Consider the following 27501-nt stretch of genomic DNA (forward strand, 5'->3'; position numbering starts at 1 on the left):
AGCCCAGTGGTAATTGGAATCTTTTATCATTGATGGTTAAGTGTATTGTGTAATCAAAGCGCAATTCTTGAATGATTTAAGTCTGGGTGTTAGTTTTTAATTTGATATCCACATCCCTGCCTTCTCGAGCACTTACTTAAATACCCAGCCCCCCCTCCCCTTGTATGAGCTGGGCAAGTGTGAATCGACAGGCTGTTCATCAGTGATGTTTTGCACCCAATTCATGACGTGTGTGCGCATTGCCCAACAGCAACTAGTGGATAATGAGAGCAGTGGATCCCTCGCTCTATCTGTCTTCATTTCCTGTAAACAAGAGAGAAGGAGCAGGGGTGTTTCTGTGCAGGCGGAGAGCTGTGAACTCTGTACAGACTGGACAACAAACCTAGGTCTGTGTAGCTCACATTTGTACTCGGCAGAACTAGTACAAGTGGAGCTATTGGGGTGTGCTCAGCAGTGAATATTTCAATTTTACAAATTTCCGATAATTCAGAATTCCCGTCACTAAGCCCTTTCCCAAAAAGTATTGTCCCATCACACTATCGCCCACAGTTTCCGTCACACATTCTGCCCGTGACTTCTATGCCCTCACAATCCGCTCCAAGATCTTCATCCTCACTTGCCTCCCTCACTTGCAGTCTTACCCTGCAGTTGGCCATTATAGGATTCAAAGCAAAGTTCCTGACTCCATCGGTGGAATTGTCTGCTCTTGCCTGTGGCTAGAACTCCATTGAATCAGCAGGGTGGTGTCATAGTTGAGCCCTACTGCCTTGCACCTCCTCCAGAATTAAGTCTGGGCAGGGAGGCTCATAGCTGAACTTTCAGTCCCACTTTGAGGCCCTAGTTTGGCCAGGTAATACTCACTCAAAGACTTCAATCGCCCACCCTGTCCTGGCTGATGCCAACAGTAACCCAACTATAGGTCACTCTCTCAGTATGTAACTAGATGGGCAGCTGACTGGCACAGTTAAGAGGTGTGTGAAGGGTCTGAGAGGGGGCATGGAATCCCTCTATTGAAAATATGCAGTGTCTGATTGAGGGTTTGGGCCTCAGGAAGGGGGTTCCCCACTTGGTCCATGCTGCTAATCCCTTGTCCACTTCACCCCACAAACCCCATCCCACTTAATCCTCTATCACTTGACCTTGGCCTATCTGGGTGTTCTTCCAGCAGCAACCACTGGATCCCCTTGGCGCTGTTGAGTACAAGAGCAAGCTCCTCTGGTTGGCTTGCAACATCCCATGGGCATGAACTCTGACCCTGGGCCTTGATTCCGGGGTAAGCCCTTGCCACCACCTGATTGGCTCGTGGCTTGGCGAGCCCCTCCAAAAAGAAGCTGGCAGTTCGCTCAATGACTGTCTAACCAGGGAGAACACCCCCCACCCCCACGGTTGATTCAGGATTCTCCATGTTTCCTGCTCCACCATGATTCAAGTGCTTCTCTGATTGCAAACCACAAGACTTCTCTTCCCCCCCTCCTCTAACCTCCAGAAACCCCATTAAACCTTTTCTGTGAATTGCCTCCAGTTTTCTCTCCTGCAAAATCCTCCTTGTTGTCTTGCGAAGACTGAGAGATTTGTGTCTGTTTTCAATACAGGCAGCGGTTTAATGTGGACTTTGTTTGACGGCAGGGTTTCTATGCAGGCAGGTAATTGAGGAATACAGCAATTTTGCTTGTTGCTTAATTCAAAAGGCTCGGCTGAAATAATATCTGTATGTTTGCTTCACAGCCAAAGATGTCACATACATCTGTCCTTTCATTGGGGCCATCAGTGGGACGCTCACTGTCACCGAATACAAACTGTACTTCAAAAGTGTGGAGCGGGTAAGTTAAATAGCACTGATGATGTGTGCTCCTTAGACTTCAATATACCAGGGTAGTGTTGGCCCCTGTCGTCTTTTGGTGATAAAATGCGTGTTGTGAATGTGCTGGGAGCTTGCACTGACTATTGAGGACAGACCCACACTTGGAGCAGCTTTATATTTCATCCGGTGGAAAAATTAAAGAGAAGCTGTGCAAAACCTTCTCCAAGAAATGTCCCAGAGTATGAGTTGGCAATATCCTCTGGTGGCTTTTCCAACAGGTTGATGGTCCGTTTAAAATAAAATCGAATATATTTGCTGCTTTGACTTCTTTCGCTCTGGTAAGTGCCAACTTTGTACATTTTGTCACCTCGAGGTCATAAGACCATCCTGATGGTAAGGTTCTGTTCCTGCCCCAGTGGGGAGTAGGTCACTTCACTCCTGGGGAGATCCAGTGCATTTCTCTCAGTGCTCGGTGCACAGTGATCATCTCTGGCCTTAACGAGATGAGTTTGTAATGGGCCCACTTGGACGCCTCGTGACTGAAAACATAGGAGCAGAAGTAGTCCATTCAGCCTATCAAGTCTGCCTTGCTCTTCAATGAGATCATGGCTGATCTGATAATCCTCAACTCCACTTTCCTGCCTTTTCCTATAACCCTTGATTCCCTTACTGATTAAAAATCTATCTGTTGGCTGCTATGCTTTCTGTCACTTGGATCTTGAGCCCTGAAATTTGTTCCCAAAATAGTTTCTTCTTCTTCTTCTATTTTAAGATGTTCCTTTAAAACCTACCTGAGTCGGTTGTTTGAATATAGAACAGAGAATGTAACAGTGCAGTACAGGCCCTTCGGCCCTCTATGTTGTGCTGACCTGTGAAATTAATCTGATGCCCATCTAACCTACACTGTTCCACTATTATGCATATGTATATCCAATGCCAATTTAAATGCCCTGAATGTCGTTGAGTCTACTACTGTTGCAGGCAGGCTATTCCATGCCCATACTACTCTCTGAGTAAAGAAACCACCCCTAATATCTGTCCTAAATCTCTCACCCCTCAATTTAAAGCTATGTCCCCTCATGTTAGCCTACACCATCCAAGGAAAAAGGCTCTCACTGACTGCCCTATATAACCCTCTGATTATCTTATGAGTCTCAATTAAGTCACCTCTCAACCTTCTTCACTCCAACTAAAACAGCCTCAGTTCACTCAGCCTTTCCTCATAAGACCTTCCTTCCATACGTGCAACATCCTGGTAAATCTCCTCTGAACCCTTTCCAAAGCTTCCACCTCCTACCCATAATGCGGTGACCAGAACTCCATGCAATACTCCAGGTGTGGCCTTACCAGTGTCTTGTGGCTCCGAAACTCAATCCCCCTACCAATAAACGCTAACACACCATATGCCTTCTTAACAACCTTATCAATTTAGGTGGCAACATTCCCTTGCTTCCCCGAAAATCCGAGGGTAAATCCCATCCGGCCCACGGATTTTATCTATTTTCAGATCTTCCAAAATTGCTAAAACCTCCTCTTTGTCAACCGCAATCACATCTAATCTAGTAGCCTGTATCTCCGTATTCTCAATAACATTGCCCTTTTCCAATGTGAATACTGACAAAAAGTATTCATTAAGCATTTCCCCATATCCTCAGATTCCACACACAATTTCCCACTACTACCTTTGATTGGCCCTAATCTTACCCTAGTCATTCTTTGATTCCTGACATACCTATAGAAGGCCTGAGGGTTTTCCTTGATCCTATCCACCAACAACTTCTCACGTCCCCTCCTGGCTCTTCTTAGCCCTCTCTTTAGATCTTCTTTGGCTAACTTATAACTCTCAAGCTCCCTAACTGAGCCTTCATGCCTCATCCTCATAAGCCTTCCTCTTCCTCTTTACATGAGCTTCAACTTCTTTAGTAAACCATGGCTCCCTCTCTTGACAACTGTCTCCCTGCCTGATAGTTATATACTTACCAAGGACCTGCAGTAGCTGTTTCTTGAATAAGCTCCACATTTCAAGTGTGTCCATCCCCTTGACTAAACATCTTGTGTTTTGGGGTTAAGTTTTGGCTTCATGCTTTTATGAAGCACCTTTGGGCATCTTATGATGTGAAAGGTGCGATATGAATGCAAGTTGTTATTTTAATAAATGAAAAACAACAGCCAAATTGGGCACAGTCAACTTCTATAAACAGAATGAACTGTGATCTCTTTTTGAGAACATTGATTATGGAGTGAAGAGTCCTCAATGTTTGAGGAATGGGGGATGGTGAGGGTCAAGGGTTATGGGGGTCAGATGGGTAAGTTGATTTGAAACCACAATCCGATAAGCCATGTTGTCATTAAATGGTGGAGCAAGCTTGAAGGGCAAAATGGACTTCTCCTATTCCTAAATTCCTGTGTTGTGAAGAGATTAAATATACAACCACCAAAAAATTCCAAATAAAAACAAAAATATGGAGAAACTGTAGGTTTGCAGCATCTGTGGAGAAAGAAAGTTAACTTTTAAAGAGTCTGATTCAGTCCTGATGAAAGCTTCCAACCTGAAATGTCGACTCCCCTTATGCTGTGCTTTTTCCAGCTCCCCTCTTTACCCACTCTGACTCTCCAGCATCTGCAGTTCTCACTGTCTCCAAGAGTCTGATTTAAATCTTCTTTGGAACTGAGCTGTATTCCAGAGAAGGGTCACTGGACTCGCAATGTTGACTCAGTTTCTCTCTTCATAGATGCAGCCAGACCTGCTGAATTTTTCTGGCACTTTGAGTTTTTATTTTGGATTTCCAACACTGGCACAGCTTTGTTTCTGTCCCGTTTCTCTCTGGTGGTACAAACTGCCCCTCACTCAGTTTTGTTTTTATAAACTAGGATCCCCCTTTCACCCTTGATGTTCCACTAGGGGTTGTGAGTCGCATCGAAAAGATTGCTGGCATTCAAGAGAACTCCTGTGGCTTGGAAATTGTGTGCAAGGTAATGTTTACTATTTATAACATCTTGTGATTGGAAAGAGGTAGAAGCAGTTTTACAAAGTGCTGGACAGACCACACATGGAGCTCTGCAAAACATCGTGAGCACAGCACCTTCAAAAACTTTGGAAGGAGTAAATTGTAGGCTTATCAGGATGGGACTGTGAGCGCAGGAGTTAATTTACAAGGTGACGCCACACAAATGCAAGTTGTAGTCCTTGGAATTTGGGAAGTTAAGGGATGGTTTGATTTTTTTTTTATTCAGGATATTAAGGGGAACAGCTAGGGATAGATGGGGAGAATATATCGTGGTCAGGTGGGAAGGTTTAACAACAGGAGGGCTGTGTCTGAAATGTGGAGGCAGACATTTCTGGAATGAAGTTAGGAAACAGTCCGTTATGCAATGTTGGGAAGGTTCAGAACTTGCTTCTGCAAACAGCAATTAGTGCTGGGTCAACTATTAATTTTTAAAATGAGAAGGATGGATTTTTATTTGTCTAAGGTATTAAAGAATACATGTGGAGTTAGACTGCAGATTATCCGTAATCATAAAGAAGAGATCGAGGGGTTGAAAGTCTTACTCCTTAATGACGTGGAACCTCAATCTATGTGTGTGTTGGGTTGTGAGCTCAACAGTGGACCAAACGGTAGAACAAATTGGTTGTATTCTCTCAGAGAAATAAGTGTCCTTTGAGTATTTCAGTTCCCTCTTGTTGTATTTTACAGAATTATTGGCTTCCGTGTGCATTGTTGTCCATTTTAAAAGTAGCTTTTTTTATTCCATTCAAGGGATGTGGGCATTGCTGGCTGGGTCAGCATTTAGTGCCAGTCCTTAGTCCTTGAGAAGGTGATGGTGAGCTGCCTTCTTGAACTGCTGCAGTCCATGTGCTGTTGCAAGACCCACATTGCCCTTGGGGGGGGGGGGGGGGGGAGTTCCAGCATTTTGACCAAGCCGCAGTGAAGGAATGGCGATCTACTTCCAGGTCAGGAGGGTGAATGGCTTAAAGCTGAACTTGCAGATGGTCGTGTTCCCATGTATCTGCTACCTTTGCCCCTCTAGATAGAAGTGGTCGTGGGTTTAGAAGCACTAGCTTTCAAAGCGTTGCTTCTTCATCAGGTGGTTGTGGAGCAAGATAAAGCAGCATTTTGAAAGCTAATACCTGTACCTCTGAATAAACCTGTTAGACTGTAACATTGTGTTGTGTGATTTTTAATTTTCCCCCCCCTACTCCAACACCAGCACCTCCGAATCATGGGTTTGGATGGTACTTCATAAGGATTTTAGGTGTATTCCTGCAGTGCATCTTATACATAATGCACACTGCTGCTACTGGGCGTGAGTAGTAGATGGAATGGTTGCTTGTGAATGTGGTGCCAAGCAAGGGGCTGCTTTGTCCTGGATGGTGTTGGGCTCTTCAGTGTTGGTGGAGTTGCACCCATCCAGGCAAGTGGGGAGTAATCCATCACACTCCTGACGTGTGCCTTGTAGATGATGGACAGGCTTTGGGGAGTCAGGAGGGAGTTACTCACCACAGTATTCCAAACCTCTGACCTGCTCTTGTACTCAGTGTGTTTATGTGGTGAGTCTAGTTCACTTACTGGCCTTGGGTAACCCCGAGGATGTTGATAGTTGGGGATTCATTGATGGTAACGCCATTAAATGTCAAGGGGTGATGGTTAGATTGTTTCTTGTTGGTGATGGTCATTACCTGGCATTTGTGTGGCATGAATGTTACTTGCCACTTGTCAGCCCAAGCTTGGATATTGTCCAGATCTTGTTGCATGGACTGCTTCAGTGTGTGAGCAGTCATGGATGGTGCTGAGCTGAACATTGTGCAGTCATCAGCGAACATCGCCACTTCTGACCTTATGACCATTGATGATCTCGATTTCCCAGCCTCGAAATTTAGCATTTCCTGTTGCAACCAAACCTCAGAGGCTTCAGCTTTATTTTTGTGCTTTCAGTCTAGACGTGATTAGGTTTGACGTTTTCCAACTATGTTAACAGGATATGAGAAATCTGCGGTTTGCATACAAACAGGAAGAACATGGTAAACTCGAGATCTTTGAGAACCTCACACAGTATGCCTTTCCTGTCTCGAAGAACTTGGTAAGTCTGCCTGGCGTTGTGCTGTGTTTGTACTGTTCAGACAGTGTAACACCGATAGCTGTCCGATAAGCTGCTCAGGTCAGACATTTTAAAAAGTAAATTGCTGATTATAATTTGAATGCAACGGTCTTTTTATTATATAGTTGACAGCACACTGGCAAGGGGTTACAAACCACAGCTGTGACTTCTGCATTTGTTTGAAGCTTAGCTGCTGAGGGCACTTTTACCTGCACTGTTGTTACACAAAGTTACTGTTGCAGTCAATATGTCATTATCAGACAGAAGGAGGCCCATCGTGTTTCTGTCAACTCCCACTGTAGAGAAATCCAGTTGGTAGATTGTTGTCTAAATTTTCTCATCCATTTCTAGGCTTTTCTTTCCCCCACCCTCCCCTTGGCTCTAGCAGCCTTCCAGTAAGTGCCCATCATTTGCTGACCACTGACTGCCAGTTGGTTATTTGACCATGTGGGGCTTCACAGATCTTGCCTGAAGTTGATACATGTGTGGATTCTGGCCAGGAACCTATGGGCGCTAATCCAGAATATGAACCTTCACTAATTTCCACCAGCCACACTCCTCTTGCTCTGGGCTGAGACCTGGTGCAGTCCTGCTTTGTCGAATTTTCCAATTCCCCAATCAAATCTGCTGCCTTCTGTTCTGCCTACTTTATTTTTTTGTAATTGTGAAAACATACTTTATTCATAATTTATCTATAAGTAAGCACAAAGGTCCAAAACAGTTCTGTACAGACTTTGTAGAAAGTGCTACTTCAATGCAATTGATTTTGTTGTTTCAGAAGAGCATAAATTACTAAATGTCACATCAGACAGGCATGTCTTCAAATGAATACCTTTTTAATATATATTGACCATGTAGCATGCTGTGTACCATCCTGCCCAAAATACCACTATCGAGACAAACACAATCACTCATTGCATGAAGTGGCTATCTTTACCTTTCCTTGGTAAAACATCATTTTATAAAGGGCTATGAATATTGTCCAAGTGAAATTCAATGTTTGGAAACTATCTGGGAGACAACAATCTGGAAAATTAGTTTTAAAATATCAGTGATGATAAATCATTTCAAAGATTGTGTTAGCACCAGTTTATGTACAGTGAATTCTAGGGTCGGAATTAGCCAGATGGATTTCTGACAATTTAAAAGGGTACTGTTCCTTTGTTTAGAGAGCTGTGGGAGGGGGACATTGAGTGAAAGTGGACACTGGGGAATCATGCGCTCACTGAGCCTCTGTATTTTGAGGTCAGTGACACACTCAATAGCTGCTCAGTGCTTAACGGTGACAGAGCATGTTGTTCTGCAGAACGATTTGTCACTGTCAATCATAGATTACACAGACAAAATATTTATTTCTCATTCTGAGCGAAAGGCCAGTACCAGTCTCGCAGAGACCTTGTGTCATCCCAGTCCTTCCAAGTTTATGTTCAGCCAGTTGTAACACTAGCTTGAAGGCAGTTAGTGAGAGTGCTGCTGAAAGCCATCATTTTGCATCTGAAGGGATGATCGTCCTGTGAAATCAACCGTTAGAAACCCTTCGTGCAGTAGACACCATAAGATGAGAGGATGCAGTTGCATTTTTCCTCTCCTAAAGTCGATTTTAGTTCCAGGTTAAAGCAGGTTTTGCTTTCATGTAAATTAAATTCCTTCGCGGTCTGGCTGTAAGATTTTCAATCTCCTGAACCAGTTGTGCCAAGGTAAAGTTAATGCTGTCTGGAGAAAAACAAAAATAATTGCAGGTCTATGTGCAGCAAAGACTCACTGAAACTTTATTCATGGTGTCACATGATTTAAACAATAGCAGTCCCATCTGCCTGGTTGTCTGTCGAATAATTTTATTTAATATTTTTGAAAAGCGCAATGATTTGCTGAAATCTTTCATTGGGACATTTCCACGTACACTCAGTGCCTCAGCAGGTCAGTCATTTGACCAAGTCCTGAGCAGCCTTTCCTCCCATTTTATAAATGCTTGTGATTGTTGGAAAATTGACATTCTTGCATTTGTCCTGATGAATGCAGGATGATAGGTTTCAATAACATTTCAGCAAGATTTGAGCTGTTGTACTATCGAGCAGTAGTCCTGTTTAACTAACCAGCGGCCAGTTGCCCTGAAGCATGATCACATGCTGACCAAGTAATTGCTATCATCTTATTTCATCTTCACTGAAAGAAGAGCTTGTCAGTAGAAGTGGTTTACTAAACTGGCTCTTGCACAAGCCTCTCAGAAAACCATGGCTAATGATAGCCAGACATTTAGCTTAAATGATTGTTATATATCCAATAGAAAGTGGTGACCAGCCCTGGTTATAGCTTCAGCAACACAGTGTTAGCCTCACAAACAACTTTTCTTGTAGAAATCCCCTTCCTCGATGCAGGCTGAAGCTGAATAAACTGGGGCTTTTTTCCCTGAAGTGTCAGAGGCTGAGGGGTGACCTTTACAGAGGTTTATAAAATCATGAGGGGCACGGATAGGGTGAACAGACAAGGGGGGGGGGGGGGGGGGGGAGTCAAAACTAGAGGGCATATATTTAAGGTTAGAGGGGAAAGATTTAAAAATGACCAAAGAGTCAACATTTTCACGCATAGGGCTGGTGTACTTGTAGAATGAACTGCCAGAGGAAGTGGTGGAGGTGGGTACAATTGTTTTTCTTTATTAACTCACAGGATGTAGGCATCACTGGCTAGGCCAACATTTATTGCCCATCCCTAATTGCCCAGTGGGCAGTTAATCATCAACCACATTGCTGTGGGTCTGGAGTCACATCTAGGCCAGACCAGGTAAAGATGGCAGTTTCCTTCCCTAAAGGACATTAGTGAACCAGATGGGTTTGTCTGACAATTGTCAATGGCTTCATGGTCATCATTAGACTTTTAATTCCAGATTCGTGTTTTATTGAGTTCAAATTCCATTTGCCATGGCAGGATTTGAACCCTGTCCCCAGAGCATTCACTGAGTTTCTGCATTAATACTCACCATTAATTACAACATTTAAAAGGCATCTGGTTAGGTGCATGAATAGGCAAGGTTAAGTGGGATATGGGCCAAATGCTGGCAAATGGGACCAGCTCAGTTTGGAATATCTGGTCAGTATGGGTGAGTTGGATCGAAGGGTCTGTTTCCATGCTATATAACTGTGTGGGTAACTGTTTAATATACACGAATGTTTATTTGTCACAGATTGTTCACTGCTCCTTGTGAAACTTTGAGTCTCTCTATATGACCGCAGTTTGGAATTCTGGCGTGAACTTATCAAGCCTGTGACTTGGTGCAGTTTCTGTTTTTGTGTAGCTGTTGCAACTCACTCAGATTGCTTTCCATACCCAGACCCACACCCAGACACACACCCATCCCACCTCTCCTAGTGCTCTTCATCATGGAGGAAGTTGGATCATTGCTTGCTGTCTGTCCAAGCTCTTCATTGGGTTGCTACCCCCTGCTGGTGTTAGTGTTGAGCTGTCAATAATGACCTCTCCCCTTTCTGACCCTGTGCCTGCACAGCATTCTGCTCCAGCATGCACTGTTTTAGCAGTCAAGCCATATGCGGTAACCCAACAAGTAAAAAAAAAACACACTCTACAATCAAAAAATATTTTCACTTTTCTTTACATCATTATGTTAACTAACACACACAATAGTTCCTGACCTCGTGTGAATTATAAAATTTACTGGCAGGATGTGGGTGTCACTTGCTGGGCCAGTGTTTATTGCCTGTCCCTGGTTGCCCTGGTGAAGGTGGTGGTGACCTGCTTTTTCGAACTGCTGCTGTCCGTGGGGGTGGGCTGGGGGTGGGGGTGGGGTTGTGTTGTTGGGGAGAAAAGCTGCTCTCCCAGTACCGTCCGGCAGGAGTACAGACAACACTGTCTCAGCATCATTGTCAGTTGCTCCTTATTTACTGATCAAAACGACATCAGGAACATCTGGATTCCCACTTAGCCAGGTGTGGGTAACCTGCCAGACAATGCTGTTTGATGTCAGGTTCAATGTGTTGGGTCATAATGTTTTGTTGCTGTTTTCTTTCTCCCATCTAGCCACTGTTTGCAATGAAATATAAGGAGAAGTATCCGGTTCAGGGCTGGAAGGTGTATGATGCTGTGGCAGAATATAAAAGACAGGTGGGTCGCCAATGTCCCTCTTACCCATGGCATATTCCACATGTTGTCTCTCCTTCTGTACGGAGCAAGTTATTTAAAGCTGGTCAACCTTTTGGGTGCCAATTCTACGCAGTTTTGCTCTCTCCCACCATGTGAGTTGGAGGTTGGGGCTCTCAGGCTTGTTCCACTTCTGTCCTCGGCATGCAGGCGATGCTGGCAAGGATCATTTATTGTGCCTCCCTAGTCACCCTGGGACATGAATGTTATGTTAAAGGTGCTATATAAATGCAGGTTCTTTTTGTTGGGCTTGGAAAGCCATGACAAGTGGATGAGCTTACCTGGCCACTCCAGAGTGCTCGAAGGGTCAACACCATTGAATAGGACTGGAGTCACGTACAATTCAAACTGGGTGTGGCTGGCAAGTCCCCTTCCCTGAAGTGCATTAGCAAAGCAGTTGTGTTTCTCTACAACGAAGTATTCTGATTGTTTTTCTCTCGTGCAAGGCCGTAGTTTGCCAGCTGGTCTTGTGGCTCAGTGAGGAGGTCCCTACCTCTGGACCAGAAGCTCCCAAGCCTGAGTCCCACTTCGGGACATAATGGCCATGGAAGGTTTGTTAGAAGAACAGGCAAACACTTTGGTTGTCAGTCCTTTGGTATGCCTGTGGCAGATGGTAAGAGCGGGAAAGCTCCCTGTTCATCAGAACCGTGTGAGAGCTGTAGCATCACAACTCTCCTCACATTGAACATAGGAGCAGGAGTAGGCCATTCGGCCCTTCAGCCCTGCTGCATCATTCAATACGATCATGGCTGATCATCGAATTCTGTCCCCTGTTCTCACTTCCTCCCACCTCCTTTGATCTCTTTAGTCCTGTGAACTATATATATGTCTCCTTGAAAACATACAATGTCTTGGCCTCAACAGTTTTGCAGCATAGAGTTGTACAGCATGGAGACAGGCCCTTTGGCCCAGCTCCACCCACTAACCACTCTGTGTTTAAAAAAAAGTTGCCCCATATGTCCGTTTTAAATCTTTCTCCTCTGTGTAGTGAATTCGACAGACACGCTGTCTGGGTGAAGATCTTTCTCCTAAATGGCCTACCCATTATCTTTAAACTGTGACCCCGGTTGTGGCTTCCCTGCTCATTCCCCGGTTTGCCCTGCCGAGTCCTGTTAGAAGTTGATAGGTTTCTGTGAGATCCTCATTCTTCTAGATTCCAGTGAATATCACCGAATCTAAACCAATTCAGTCTCTCCTCATATGACAAGAGGTTCCTTGAGCAGGTTCCAAGGGACAACCCCACACAATTTTAGAAGATTTATTTCATTCATACCAAACGTTAAGGTGAGAAACTTGTCATTAAAACTTCTTTCAAAGTTCAGGCATGTTAGTCTGAGAAACAGAGCTGACTCTCCTCAGTGGTGAGAGTGTAAAATCTATGTATTTTTATCTGTAATTATACAGCTGTGCAACACAAAAGGAGGGCATTCAGACCATTGCTAATGCTGTCAGCCCTTTCAAAGAGCTCTCCTGTTCCTCCTGTATCTTTCAGTTTGAGCCTAGAGCAGCAGGCTAGTCAACACAGTATAAAAGAGAATCCTATTGGACTAAATGTACATGTGAAACCTGTAAGCAGTACACCAAGTCAGTCAGCTGTGTGTGCCACACAGAGGGAGCCGATTTGTAAAGATGCGAACACTCCCCATTTTTCTTTCTAAATGGAAAGAGAGATTTGGATTTAGATAGCGCCTGTCACAACACTAGACTTCTCAAAATGCTTTACAGCCAATGAAGTCCATTTTTTAAAATCTGGGGGTCAGTCGTTGTTGTGACTTGGCAGTCATGTTGTGCACAGCAAGCTCCCACAAACAGCTGCGGGATAATGACCGGATAATCTGTTTTAGTGCTGTTGGTTTTAGGAGGTAGTACTGGCCCAGCCATCATTCCTGCTGAAGGGCTTATGCCCAAAACATCAACTGTTCTGCTCCTTGGATGCTGCCCGACCTGCTGTGTTTTTCCAGTGCCATACTTTGACTCCAGCCAATAAGGTAACTTCCTTGCTCTCCTTAGAGAGTGCTGCACTCCCTCGGTACCGCAAGGGGAGAGCCAGTCTAAAGCTTGTGCTCAGTGCAGTGCATTGCATTCCCCTCCCCTTTATTCCCCCCCACCCTGATCTACCTCACCTCCCTTTCCCTCTCCTCTCAAAAATGTTGGGAGCACTCTGCAGGTTAGCCAACAGCTTTGGAGAGAAGCTGAGTTAAAGTTTTAGCAATCCTTTGCTTCTCTTGTTCTTTTCACTCTCTATTTGTGCTCTGTCCAGGGTTTGCCAAATGAAAGTTGGGTCATCAGTAAAACCAACAGCAATTATGAACTCTGCGATACGTACCCTTCGATTGTGGTGGTGCCTACCAGTGTCAAAGATGACGACCTTTGTAAAGTGGCAGCATTTCGAACACGTGGGCGAATCCCAGTGAGTTCCCAAAAGAATTTATTTCTTTGTGTGAGTCTCTGTGGTGTGGCTGCATTTGGCACTCCAGCAGAAACACCTCCTCCTTTTGAAGCTCTCTGTAATAAACCCAGCATTGAAGCAGCTGCTGTGTCATTCCTGTGAGAATGACGGGACCACAGGACAGTAAGCAGCTCAGATTCTGGACAGTGCTTTTGTTAAAGAAGAGCTGCATATTTTTCTCTAAATTATAAGCTAATCCTTAAATTGTTTCTGATTTAATAAATGTGTGGTTACCTTCCGTTTTAAAAAAAAAATGACTAGCATTAAGTAAACATAACTGTATATTTGTAAGGTTGGGGGATTAGCCTGATAATCAGTTGTAGTGGAAATGCTGAAAGATGGTGTTAACAAGGCACTTAGAAAAGCAATATGTACATGTATGAGTGAGCATGAACACATGCACGAGTCGTGAGATAGGCAATTACATGATTTAAATGTTTGGGATAGATAAATGGAATGTGCTGGTTATAAACAGACTGCTGTTTGTCGCATCTGCCATAATCATGCCAATTTATAGAAAACAGCAGTGTTATTCAGAGTTTCTTTACGAGTTGAGTTTTGCCAGCATTTTGTTGGCAGCTGAGTAGAGTCACAGAATCCCTACAGTTTGGAAGCAAGTCCTTTGGCCCAACAAGTCCACGCTGACCCTCCGAACAGTAACCCACCCAGACCTATTCCCCTCCATTTAACCCCTGACTAATGCATCCAACCTACACGTCCATGAACACTGGATAATTTAGAATGGCCAATTCACCTGACCTGCACACCTTTGAATTGTAGGGGGAAACCGGAGCACCCGGAGAAAACCCACGTAGACACTGGGAGGATGTGCAAACTCCACGTAGACAGTTACCTGAGGCTAGAATCAAAACCAGGTCCCTGGTGCTGTGAGACAGCAGTGCTAACCACTGAGCCACCATGCTATCTGTAAAGCATTAAGAGTTTGAAACCAAGGCAAAGATTGTCTGGAAAATGTGTGAGATCTGGCTTAATGCATTGATCCTGAAATCATTAACTATTCCATTGTGTGTTCAATCGGTTTTGTCCTTCTTACCTTGTCTTTTGAGTGAATCTTCTTCCCTTTGCTGTTAGAGAAAAATAACTCCCTTCAGCGCTCAGATCATTGCAAGAAACCATGATCTCAGCACATCAACATTGTACCTCCTCTGGCTCAGCTCTCTCCTGTCTCGCTCTTTTGTTCTGCTTTGTCACTTTGCACTTAATGACCCTAACACCCATGTGCATCCACCCAGTTCAACTCCAGCCCCTAAAGGCCACCCCAGATCCCATTGACCACTGGAACAGGCTTGAGGGATGGAGTGACTTTACTGCACTCCCTGTGGAAAATATGTCCCATCAACAATCAAATTAAATATACTGTACCTCCTAAAATACTGAGCCTTGATGCACTTAAAGACGCTTTTCTGCCTCCTCCATCAGGTTTTGTCTTGGATCCATCCAGAAAGCCAAGCGACGATTACTCGATGCAGTCAGCCATTGGTGGGGCCAAATGACAAGCGGTGTAAGGAGGACGAGAAATATTTACAAACCATCATGGACGCCAATGCGCAGTCTCACAAGTTAATCATCTTTGATGCTCGACAGAGCAGTGTGGCAGATGCCAGTAAGGTGCTTGTTATGTTTAGCATCTTTTAACTTGTATTATTAAATTGCATACGATTGCAGGTAGTGTCATGAAGTGGAGAGAGTGTACTGGTTGGAAAGTATAGGAATAAACGAGTCTTTTTCCAAGTGGCAACCCGGGACTTGTAGGATGCCTTAGGCAATACTGCTTGGACCCCAGCTATTCATAACTTATTTTAATGATTTGGATCACGAAATTCAATGTTGCATCTGCAGATGTCACAAAGCTGGCTGGGAGGGTGAGCTGTGAAGAGGATGCAGAGATGCTTCAATGTGATTTGGACAAGTTGAGCGAGTGGGTAAATGCATGGCCGATGAAGGATTATCTGGATAAATGTGAGGTTATCCACTTTGGTAGGAAAAACCAAAGAATACATTTTTACCTGAATGATGATAGATTAGGAGAGGGGTGAGGTGCCTTGTCCAACAGTCACTGGAAGTAAAGATAAAGGTGCAGCAGACAGTGAAGAAAGCAAACAGCATGTTGGCCTTTATAGCGAGTGGATTGGAGTATGGAGATGTCTTGCTGTAATTGTTCAGGGCCTAGTGGGACCACACCTGGAGTATTGTATGCAGTTCTGGTCTCCTTATCTGAGGAAGGATGTTCTGGCTGTGGAGGGAGTGCACTGAACCAGACTGGTTCATGAGAAGGCAGAACTGTCAGGTGAAGAGAGACTGGATCCTTTAAGAGTTTATTTACTCGAGTTTAGAAGAATGAGGGGAGCTGTCATAGAAAGCTATAAAATTCTAACCAGACTAGACAGGAGTAAACACAGGAAGGGTGGTGCTGTTGACTGGGGAGTCCAAAACCAGGGGTCACAGTCTAAGGATATAGGACTGAAATAAGGAGAAATCTCTTCATCCTGAGAATAGTGAGTCTGTGGAATTCTCTGCCATAGGAAGGAGTTGAGACCAAAACATTGATCCCTTTAGCTCTAAGAATTATATTGAACTTCTTTCCAAAACATTCAAAGGATATGAGGCGAAAGTGGAATCAGGTTACTGAGTTGGATGATCAGCCATAATGGTATTGAATGGAGAAGCAGGCTTGAAGGGCCGAGTGGTTACTTCCTGCTCCTATTTTCTACGTTTCCACAGAGGTCATATTGTCAGACAATAAAAGTGGCTGTAAATAGACTGTTTTCAAAAAATAAAGTGATTGGAAATCTTTAAACCAAATTCCGAATCCATTGCACTTCGTGTAATGTTTATAAAGGTGCAATAGTCCCAGAGGGGAGAGAAAGGTAACAGGTGCTGGGTTAACCTGAGGGTCGCTGTGCCTCAAGTAAGGGGAGAGGTTGAGAAGGAGAATCCTTCATGGTAGGCTCAGCCAGTGTGAGAATTGAACCCAGGCTGTCAGTGTCACTCTGTATTGTGAACCAACTAACTGAGCTGAGCCAATTTTGTAGGGCAGTTAACTGAGGTAGAATTTCATCTCCTTGTGTTATTCATGCTGAAGGCATAACTGCTGTGGTCATGCATTGAGTCTTGTCTTTACGTTTTTACTAATCATTGATATTTGCACAATTGCCACTATCTTATAGGCAAAAGGTGGAGGCTATGAGAGTGAATCTGCCTATTCAAACGCTGAGCTTATATTCTTGGAAATCCATAACATCCACGTCATGAGGGAGTCTCTCAGGAAACTGAAGGATGTCGTTTACCCTGTGATAGATGAAGCCAAATGGCTGTCAAATATCGATTCAACTCATTGGTTGGAATACATAAGAGTAAGATACCTGTTCTGCGATATTTAACTATTACCATTGAATGGAACTGGTCTCCTCGAACCTCAAGTAATTCAATCTGCACAGTCCTTGGGTCATTAATTGTGGCGCTTAATTACAGGAGCACTGTTGGAGACTGAAACTGAGATGAAATAATGACTGTGGTTAAAGTGGGGGAACTGTGTGTGCTCAATTTGTAACTCCTTCAAACCCCCCACCCCGCCATGTCCTTCTCTGTCTCAGAACTTTGCTCATGTATCTGTCAATCGTGTTGTAGTCTTGCTGATGGCTGTCATTGGGCTCATCTCCCACAGCAGAATCAGAGTGGAGCAGGATCACCAGATACCTTCGTAAACTCAATTAGACCGTCAGCAGGAGCAATTTCCAACCTCACCAGCTATGCCCCCCCCCAACCCCCACCCCGTCACCTGCTGCACTCCTATCCTATCCTGAAGCATCAGTTCAGTCTTAGTGCTGTAGTGAAGAGTTCACTTGGTAAAAACTTGGTATCTAGATCTGTGTGGTTCAGGCATGAAGTGGACAGTTTCTAGACCAGGGACCGAACTGATCTAACCACATAAACATAGTGGCACGGAGAGCAGGTTAGTGGTTAGGAATTCTACAGCAAGTAACTCCCATCCTGACTCTCCAAAGCCTGGTCCACTATCTACAACACACAATTTAGGAGTGTGGTGGAATACTTCCTGGATGAGTGCAGCTCCAATGATATTCAAGAAGCTTGACACCATCCAGGACAGAGCAGGCTGCTTGATTGACACCAAATCCACGAGCATCCACTCGCTCCACCACTGACACTCAGTAACAGCAGTGTGTATTATCTACAAGACGCATGGCAGAAATTCACCAAAACTCCTTGGCACTTTCCAGTCCCACAACCACTTCCATCTGGAAGGAAGGGCAGCAGATACATGGAAACACTGCCACCTGCAAGATTCCCTCTGAGCCACTCACCATCCTGACTTGGAAATATATTGTCATTCCTGTACTGTTACTGGGTCGAAATTCTGGAATTCCCTCCCTAAGAGTATTTCCTCCCAAACAATAACATGTGGGTCAACCATGGACTGCAGTGGTTCAAGAAGGCAGCTCACCCCCCACCTTCTCGAGGGCAGCTATGGACGGCTAATAAATGTTGACCAGCAAGTGATGCTCCTATCCCATGAGTGAGTAAAATAACAGTTTGTCTCTGGTTTTCATAGTTTCGTAACTAGCCTTGATGGTCAGAGGAGAGTCTAATCTTCAAAGAAGTCACTTGTTCTCTTTGTGAGACAGATGAGCTGTGCTCGGGCAGAACTTCCAACTTTGACAGGAGCATAAAGCAGATAGAGTCATAGCACAGAAACAGTCCCTTCGGTCCAATTCGTCCATGCCGACCAGATATCCAAAATTAATCTAGTAGCAGCATTTGGCCCATATCCCTCTAAACTCTTCCTGTTCATGTACCTATCAAGATGCCTTTTAAATGTTGTAATTGTACCACCACCTCCTGTGGCAGCTCTTTCCACACATGCACCACCCTCTGCATGAAACCGTTGCCCCTAAGGTTCCTTTTATATCTTTCCCCTCTCACCTTAAACTTATGCCCTCTAGTTCTGGATTCCAGATATTAGTGAATTAACCACAGTTATGACAATTAGTGCAGATCAGCATGCGGACTGAAATAGAGAGAGAGATTGAATTTTAGATTCTTTTGTCCAAACTGAAAGTTCTGCCTTCTCTCTGTTGAAATCTTAAACAGTGCCAAAAAACCTTGTTTACCCAGTTGGCAGAGGGATAACAGCTTTAGATGGTAGCAACACTGGACAATATCAAACAGAAGGTGCCTCCCTTGTGAGGGAGTGCAGGAGTGTTATGACTCCACACTCTAATTGGTTGCATTTCAGATAGTGTCAACCAGTCTAAAAGAAGCCAAGTCCCTTGTAATTGGATCCTGAGCTTGAATTGCGGTCTTTAACTCCCACATGTTTTTCTGACTGAGAGAGCTTTCCAACAGTAATTTAGTGCAGTTGAGTTGCCCTGAAATGGCAGTTGGGTTTGAGAAGAGATCTTGGGATTTTAACATCTCTCACTGGGAAAATGTTGAATCTGTTATCAAGGATATAATAGCAGGACATTTAGAAAATTAATATAATTAAGCAGAGTCAGCCTGGCTTCAGGAAGGATACATCATAGTAGCCAATTGATTAGAGTCATAGAGTAATACAGTATGGAAACAGGCCCTTCGGCCCAAATTGGTCCATGCTGACTCTGGTGCCCACACAGCTAATTCCAGTTGCCTGCATTTGATCCATATCCCTCTAAACCTTTCCCTCTAAACCTCGTAAATCTCGTTTAACAATGTCTTTCCAATAACAGGGTGACCAAACCTGTAGGAGAAAGTCAGCACTGCAGATGCTGAAGACTAGAGTCGAGAGTGTGGTGCTGGAAAAGCACAGCAGGTCAGGCAGCATCTGTGGAGCAGGAGAATCGATGGCATAAGCCCTTCATCAGGAATCCCTCTCAACTTAAACCTATGCCCTCTAGTTTTCAATTCCACATCCCAGGAAAAAATACTATATGAATTCATCCTATCTATACCATTCATGATTTTAAACACATCAATAAGATCACCCCTCATTCTGACCAAAACTGTATACAATACTCCAAGTGCAGCCTCACCAAAGAATTATACAATTGTAACACAACATCCCAACTCTTATACTCAATGCCTTGACCGATGTAGGCAAGCATGCTAATTGCTTTCTTCACCACCCTGTCTACCTGTGACTTGCTTTCAAAGAACTATGTACTTGTACTTCTAGGTCCCTCTGTTCCACAATAATCCTCAGGACCTTACCATTAACAGTATAAATCCTATCTTGGTTTGATTTTCCAAAGTGCAACACCTCATATTTACCTTTTTTATTGAATTGCATTTGCCAATCCTCAACCAACTTCTCCATCTGATCAAGATTGTTCTATAGTTTTTGATAACCTTTCTTGCTATCAATGATACCTCCTAATTTTGTATCATCGACAGATTTACTAATCATGCCTTGTATATTCACATCCAGATCATTTATATAAATAAGAAATAACAAAGGTCCCAGCACTGACCTGTGGTATACCACTAGCCACAGGCCTGCAGTCTGACAAGAATTCTTTGAAGAACAAGCAGGATTGATAAGGGAGAACCTTTCAATGTAATGTATTTGGATTTCCATAACGTGTTTGATAAGATACCATGCCTATGGCTATGTAAATAAGATGAGAGATCATGGCAGTGGAGGTATATTCGAGGAGCAGGAAAATCTACGTTTTGGGCAAATGCCCTTCGTCAGGAATGCACCCTGCCTCATTCCTGATGAAGGGCTTTTGCCTGAAACGTCGATTTTCCTGCTCCTTGGATGCTGCCTGACCTGCTGTGCTTTTCCAGCACCACTCTAATCTAGACTCTGATCTCCAGCATCTGCAGTCCTCACTTTCACCTAGTGGAGGTATATTGACATGGATAAAAGATTGGCTAACTAAGAGAAGACACAAAGATGAGATAATGGGGCATTTTCAGGATGGCAGTCTGTAACTGGATGGCATTGTTACTTTCTCTCCAGCGCCTCTTGGCTGTTCTTCACTGGAGTGACCTTCCTTCACATGAGATGTGGTTGTGCGTGTGTTTGAACTTAGTGCTGTCACTGTACCATGCTGTTCTCCAGTTGCTTTGACATATCCAATGTTTGGTGTCATAGGCCTGGAATTTCATCACCAAAGTGGGCAGAGGGTGTTGGGAAAATTCCCGGCTTTGCGTGCCTGCCTCGTGATAAAGAGCCCGCACGGACGGGATCTGCTTCGTATTTTTTTTTGTTGTGGCGGGGTGTTGTTGGCTGGTATAGGAAAGAGTTTGGAGGCAGCCCAAAGGATTGCGTGTGTTAAGGCAGTCTGACTCAGTAAAGAGACTGGAAAAGAACCAGTTGTAGATTAAAGACGTCCTTGTCAGCCCCATACGTTGTGTACAAACAGCATTAGATATTGAGCCAACATCACGTTAACTTTCTCCCTTTGTCCTACTTCAGGTTAAATTCTTCACACTGAGAGGCAGTACTAACAGCCCTGACTACATAGTTTAACTATATACAGCATATCACAGGCTGATGCTTTAAGACAGTGTTGCATTGTCAAAGGTGGTGTCTTAGATGAGAAAGAAGATCCAAATGCCTGTTTGAGTAGGCACAAATATCACCAAATGCTGTTGGGATAAGGACCCAGACTCCTCCTGGTCGCCTCTGCGCAGCCCACCCCCCTTCAGCCACTGGCAGCAGCAATAGAGGTCACCTGATCATCCAAAAAATGTGTGATCTTTGATTTTTTTGCTGTATATAAATGTTGCTCTGTTTGCTTGTGTAACAGAAGTAATTGTATTTTGGATGGAATTTCACTGGGCCTCTTGACATTATTGAGGCTTTGAAGAAATGCAACTTCTTGATTCAATTTATGCTAATTTCTTTCTCCGCTGTGAACTCTAGTCTATAGCTCGTTCTGAAATTAATTAGCTGTCCTCTGTTCCTTTCCAGATCCTGTTAGCCGGAGCCGTTCGGATAGCAGACAAGGTTGAATCGGCAAAAACCTCGGTTGTGGTCCATTGTAGCGACGGCTGGGACCGGACCTCTCAGCTAACCTCCCTAACCATGCTGATCCTCGACAGCTACTACCGAACTATCAAGGGTTTTGAAGTGCTGATTGAAAAGGAGTGGCTAAGTTTCGGACACCGATTTGCAGTCGTAAGTAATGAAAGGGCATAATGGAGTTGTGAGTGAGCAAACAGAGTCATAGAGATGTACAGCATGGAAACAGACCCTTCGGTCCAACCCATCTCTGAATCATTTCGCTTGCTACATCACTTGAAACTTGAGTTTTATAAACCTGGAATTGGTCTTTAATCCTGCTGGAGACACTGGAGCAAATAATGGAGCCTGATGCTGCCCTGCAATACTGATCACTCTTGGTCATCAGTAAAGTGATGGAAAGTGTCATCAACACTGCAACCCAGCAGCACCTGCTCAGTGACGCCCAGTTTGAGTTCCACCAGAGCCACTCAGCTCCTGACCTCACTACAGCCTTGGTTCAAACATGGACAAAAGAGCTGAATTCCAGAGGTGTGGAGAGAGTGACAGCCCTTGGCATTATAGCCACATTTAACCAGGTGCGGCATCAAAGAGCCCCAGAGAAATTGGAGTCAATAGGAATCAGAGGAAAACTTTCTACTATTGGCTGTCATACCGAGGAAGACGGTTATGGTTATGGAGGTCAGTCATCTCAGCTCCAGGACATCTCTGCAGGAGTCCCTCGGTGTAGTGTCCTAGGCCAAACCATCTTCAGCTGTTTCATGAATGACCATTCCTCCATCACAAGGTCACTGTGCAATCATCAGCGAACATCCACACTATGTTCAGCACCATTCGCCATTTGCAACTGCTCAGTTACTGAAGCAGTCTATATCCAAATGCAACAAGACCTGGATGATATCCAGGCTTGTGCTGACAAATGGCAAGTAACATTCGCACCACACAAACGCCTGGCAATGAGTGTGATAATACAAAATCTAACCATCACTTCATGACATTCAGTGACACTGCTGTCACTGAATCCCCCACTATCAACATCCTGGGGTTACCACTGACCAGAAACTCAACTGGACCCACCACATAAACACAGTGGCTACAAGAGCAGGTCAGAGGCTAGGAATATTGTGGTGAGTAACTCACCTTCTAATTCCCCAAAAGCTGTTCACCATCTATAAGGCACAGGCCAGGAGTGTGATGGAATACTCCCCACTTGGCTGGATGGGGGCATCTCCAACAACACTCCGGAGGCCTGATACCATCCAGGACAAAGCAGCCCGCTTGATTGGCACAACATCCATTCTCTCCATCACCAATGCTCAGTAGCAGTAGTGTATAGTATTTACAAGACGCACTGCAGAAGTTCACCAAAGATCCTCTTCCAGCGCCTTCCCAAGCCCACGACCAATTGCACCTCAAGGGACTAGGCCATCAGATACATGGGAGCAACACCACCTGCATGTTCCCCTTCAAGCCATTCCCCAACCTGACTTGGAAATATATTGCTGTTCCTTCATTGTCACTGGGTCAAAATGCCAGAGCTGCTTTGGATCAAGAAAAAAGCTTACCACCATTTTCTCAAAGGCAACTGGGGACAGGCAATTAATACTGGCCAGCCAGCAACCACAAGATCCAAGGAGTGAATAATAAATAAATCAGAGGGATTTTTGAAATGACAGAAGTGTGGGGTATTGGAAGACACATGGAACTGCAGCTCTGTTTGAGTCCTCACGTGGATGTAAAGGCTCCCACAGCAGTATGAAGAGGACCAGCACAGTTAGTATCCATGTCATAACCAATATTTATCCCTCAGTTAGCAACAGACAGACTGGCCATTTCAGTAAAAGTAAATTACCATCAATACTGGAAATTGGAAATAAAATTAGAAAGTGCTGGAGAAACTCAACAGATCTGGCAGCATCTTTAGGAAGTGAAGCAGAGTTAACATTTGATCCTTCTTTGAAACAGTTTTGAAGAAGTGTCAAACCATTAACTTTTGTTTCTGTCTCCACAGATGCTGCCAAACCTGCTGGGTTTTTCCTGCATTTTTATACCTTGCTGGTTTATCTCCCTGGTATCTGTGGGAGCTCTTTATGCTGGGCAGTTGTTTCTTACATTGCAACAATGACTACACTCACCAAAGTGCGACAAGGTGCATTTGGAGTGTGCTGAGTTGTGAAAAGTGCTGGGTAATGGCTAGTCTTTCTCTCCTCTTGCAGAGAGTAGGACACGGTGATGAGAACCATGCTGATGCTGATCGATCGCCCATCTTCCTTCAGTTCATTGACTGCGTCTGGCAAATGACAAAGCAGGTAGGAGCTGCCTTCAGACAAATGTATGGAATGAACTTCCAGAGGAAGTGCTGTATGAGGGTATGTTACAATGTTTAAAAGACATCTATAAAAGTACATGAATAAGAAACATTTGGAGGGATCTGGCCTAAGCACATACGGGTGGGATTAGTTTAGTTTGGGAATTATGGTCAGCATGGACTGGCTGGACTGTTTCTGTGCTATATGACTCAGATAATTGCAGCAGTTGATTTGATGGTGTTGCGTGGTACAGTATGTGAGGCTGTGCCTGGACTGTTCCGGTCACTATCTCTAAACCAACCTCATTAAAATGAATTGTCTGTGGTCACACATCTCAGTTCTTTGTGTGTGAGGTCTCTCTGCTTGTCTGCCTTGCCTCCTACATTACAGCAGTGACTATACATCAAAAATATTCTAAAGTGCTTTGGGATGGCCTGACTTGGTGAAAGGTGATTAATAAGTGTAAATCTTTCTTGGGGTGGCAGGGTGGCTCAGTGGTCAGCACTGCTGCCTCACAGCACCAGGAACCCAGCATTGATTCCAGCCTTGGACGACTGTGTGACAGAGTTTGCACATTCTCCCCGTGTCTGCGAGGGTTTCCTCCAGGTGCTCTGGTTTCCTCCCACAATCCAAAGCTGTGCAGGTTGGGTGAATTGGCCATGCTAAATTGCCCATAGTGTTCAGGAATGTGTAGGTTAGGTGCATTAGTCAGGGGTAAAGGTAGAGTAGTGGGCAATGTTGTTTGGGTGGGATACCCTTCAGAGGGTCAGTGTGGATTTGTTAGGTTGAAGGCCAGTTCCCACACTGTAGGGATTCTATGCATTCTTCTTTCTAACTGGACAGATGGGGATAGTCGAGTTATTATTGATCCATTATGAGGATCAAAGATGAAGTGCGTTGATTATTTTCAGTGGCCCTGTTCCTCTGAGTCTGGGATGCTGCGGTCTATGGATGCCTGCTTGGATTTGGAGCTTGTGTTTCTGATGGTGGTCAATGTCCCTTTAAGGAGCAGTAAATGCATGGCTGCCTGCCTTCCCTGTGTTCTTCGTGTGAGTTTTTTTTTGTGTCTGTGCACCTTTGTTTAACTTCTTCCACATATACATTCACTGAGCCCTCCTGGAGTGGACTGTGTAAGACAGGCTACCAGGGTTGCTCTGACCAGGAATGCTGTTTATTGAAGCTATCGTCATCAGAGCTGCCTCTTTCCAAGAAGCCTGACTGTGTTTGTCTCACAACCTGTGATTGAATGAAAAGAAAATGAGTCTCCTTTTTTCCGTCATCATGTTCTTGTTCTGTGACCTTCTGTCTTAAAATAGAACCATAGAATCCACTACAGTCTGGAAAGAGACCATTCAGCCCATCAAGTCTGCATCGACCTTCTCAAGAATATCCCACCGAGAGCCACCACCCACCCTATCCTCATATCGTCTTATTTCCAATGGCTAATCCGTATATCTTGTACAACCCTTCACACTATGGGCGATTATCCATGGCCAGTCTACCTAAACTGCACACCTTTAGACTCTTGAAGGGTGAATCTTAATTTCCCTCACCCCACAGTAGATTAGATGAAGGAGGGACGGGTGGGTAATTATGAAGGCAGGCAGGGATCCTGACACATTTCCAGCCTCCACACCACGGCAAGAAGGCCATCCCACCAATGGAAGGCATTAAATGGGCATTGAGGGGAGGTGATGGTTTTATTGATAGAATGTTAATCCAGAGACCCAGGTCATGGGGACCCTGGTTCAAACTCTACCATGCCAGATGGTAGATTTTGATTTCAATAAAAATTTGGAGTTAAGAGTCTCATGGTGACCATGAAGCATTTGTTGTTTGTCAGAAAAATCTCGTCTGGTTCACTAATGTTGGAGGGAATCCTGAGGGACAGGATGTACATGTATTTGGAAAGGCAGGACTGATTAGGGATAGTCAACATGGCTTTGTGCGTGGAAAATCATGTCTCACAAACTTGATTGAACTTTTTGAGGAAGTAACAGAGAGGATTGATGAGGGCAGAGCAGTAGATGTGATTTGTATGGATTTCAGTAAGGCGTTCGACAAGGTTTCTCAAGGGAGTCTGGTGAATACAGGGAGAACTAGCCATTTGGATACAGAACTGACTCAAAGGTAGAAGACAGAGGGTGGTGCCGGTGGAGGGTTGTTTTTCAGACTGGAGGCTTGTGACCAGGGGAGTGTCACAAGGATCGGTGCTGGGTCCTCTACTTTTTGTCATTTACATAAATGATTTGGATGCGAGGATAAGAGGTAGAGTTAGTAAGTTTGCAGATGACATGAAAATTGGAGGTGTAGTGGACAGTGAAGAGGGTTACCTCGGATTACAACAGGATCTTGACCAGATGGGCCAATGGGCTGAGAAGTGGCAGATGGAGTTTAATTCAGATAAATGCGAGGTGCTGCATTTTGGGAAAGCAAATCTTAGCAGGACTTGTCCTAGGGAGTGTTGCTGAACAAAGAGACCTTGGAGTGCAGGTTCATAGCTCCTTGAAAGTGGAGTCATAGGTAGATAGGATAGTGAAGAAGGTGTTTGGTATGCCAACCTTTGGTCAGAGTATTGAGTACAGGAGTTGGGAGGTCATATTGTGGTTGTACAAGATATTGGTTTGGCCACTGTTGGATTATTGTGTGCAATTTTGGTCTCCTTCCTATCGGAAAGATGTTGTGAAACTTGAAAGGGTTCAGAAAAGATTTACAAGGATGTTGCCAGGGTTGGAGGATTTGAGCTACAGGGACAGTTGAACATGCTGAGGCTGTTTTCCCTGGAGTGTTGGAGATTGAGGGGTGACCTTATAGAGGTTTACAAAATTGAGGGGCATGGATAGGATAAATAGGCAAAGTCTTTTCCCTGGGGTAGGGGAGTCCAGAACTAGAGGGTATAGGTTTAAGGTGAGAGGGGAAAGATATAAAAGAGACCTAAGGGGCAACTTTTTCACACACAGCGTGGTATGTGTATGGAATGAGCTACAGAGGAAGTGGTGGAGGCTGGTACAATTGCAACACTTAAGAGACATTTGGATGGGTATATAAATAGGAAGGGTTTGGAGGGATATGGGCCGGGTGCTGGCAGGTGGGATTAGATTGGGTTGGGTTGGAAAGTATCTGATCGGCATGGACGGGTTGGACTGAAGGGTCTGTTTCCATGCTGTACATCACTATGACTGTAATGTCCTTTTAGGACAGAATTCTGCCATCCTTACCGGGTCTGGCCTATGTGGGACTCCAGATCCACAACAATGTGGTTGTCTCTTAACTCCGCCACCCCCCCCCCCCCCCCCCCCCAACCCCCCGGGCAATTAGGGATGGGCTGTAAACGCTGGCCCAGCCAGCAATATCCTCATCCTGTGAATGAATTTTTAAAAAAACTTCATACCCACTTTGTACATTTCACTATTGTGAACCACGAGGTGGGTCAGGGGGTCATGTTGGGACATGTATGCTCCTGAGCTCAGAGTCTCTTCTTCCAACTCACTTGGTGCCTGATAGAGGGAGCTGGCCTCTCCTCTGAGAGCCAATCCATTGGGCTTGCTGTAACCGACCTCCCTCACAAGCCCACCCTTGCCATCATTCACCTCCCACTCCTTGATCTGAGATCTTGGCCCCGATATCCCATGGGTAGTGATGGTGTTGCTGTCCCTGGAGTGGCTGACCTCTTGTCCCCTGAAGTCTTTGATCCCAGTGGAGAGTC

General features: G+C 44.6%; 1 protein-coding gene across 5 annotated transcripts in view; it reads left to right on the forward strand.

Moving 5' to 3' along the window:
• The window catches only part of mtmr1b (myotubularin related protein 1b), a 99107-nt gene that overhangs the window by 35743 nt on the left and 35863 nt on the right, over nt 1–27501 (forward strand). For all 5 annotated transcript variants that reach the window (XM_072595542.1, XM_072595544.1, XM_072595543.1 and 2 more), the window contains 9 exons: nt 1726–1820; nt 4673–4774; nt 6779–6880; nt 10928–11011; nt 13308–13457; nt 14937–15125; nt 16685–16870; nt 21436–21642; nt 23703–23795. In XM_072595542.1, the coding sequence (XP_072451643.1) occupies nt 1726–1820; nt 4673–4774; nt 6779–6880; nt 10928–11011; nt 13308–13457; nt 14937–15125; nt 16685–16870; nt 21436–21642; nt 23703–23795 (1208 nt within the window). The remainder of the gene's footprint in view (nt 1–1725; nt 1821–4672; nt 4775–6778; nt 6881–10927; nt 11012–13307; nt 13458–14936; nt 15126–16684; nt 16871–21435; nt 21643–23702; nt 23796–27501) is intronic.

Source organism: Chiloscyllium punctatum, chromosome 25 (genome assembly GCF_047496795.1).
Source record: "Chiloscyllium punctatum isolate Juve2018m chromosome 25, sChiPun1.3, whole genome shotgun sequence".
Classification (NCBI taxonomy): domain Eukaryota; kingdom Metazoa; phylum Chordata; class Chondrichthyes; order Orectolobiformes; family Hemiscylliidae; genus Chiloscyllium; species Chiloscyllium punctatum.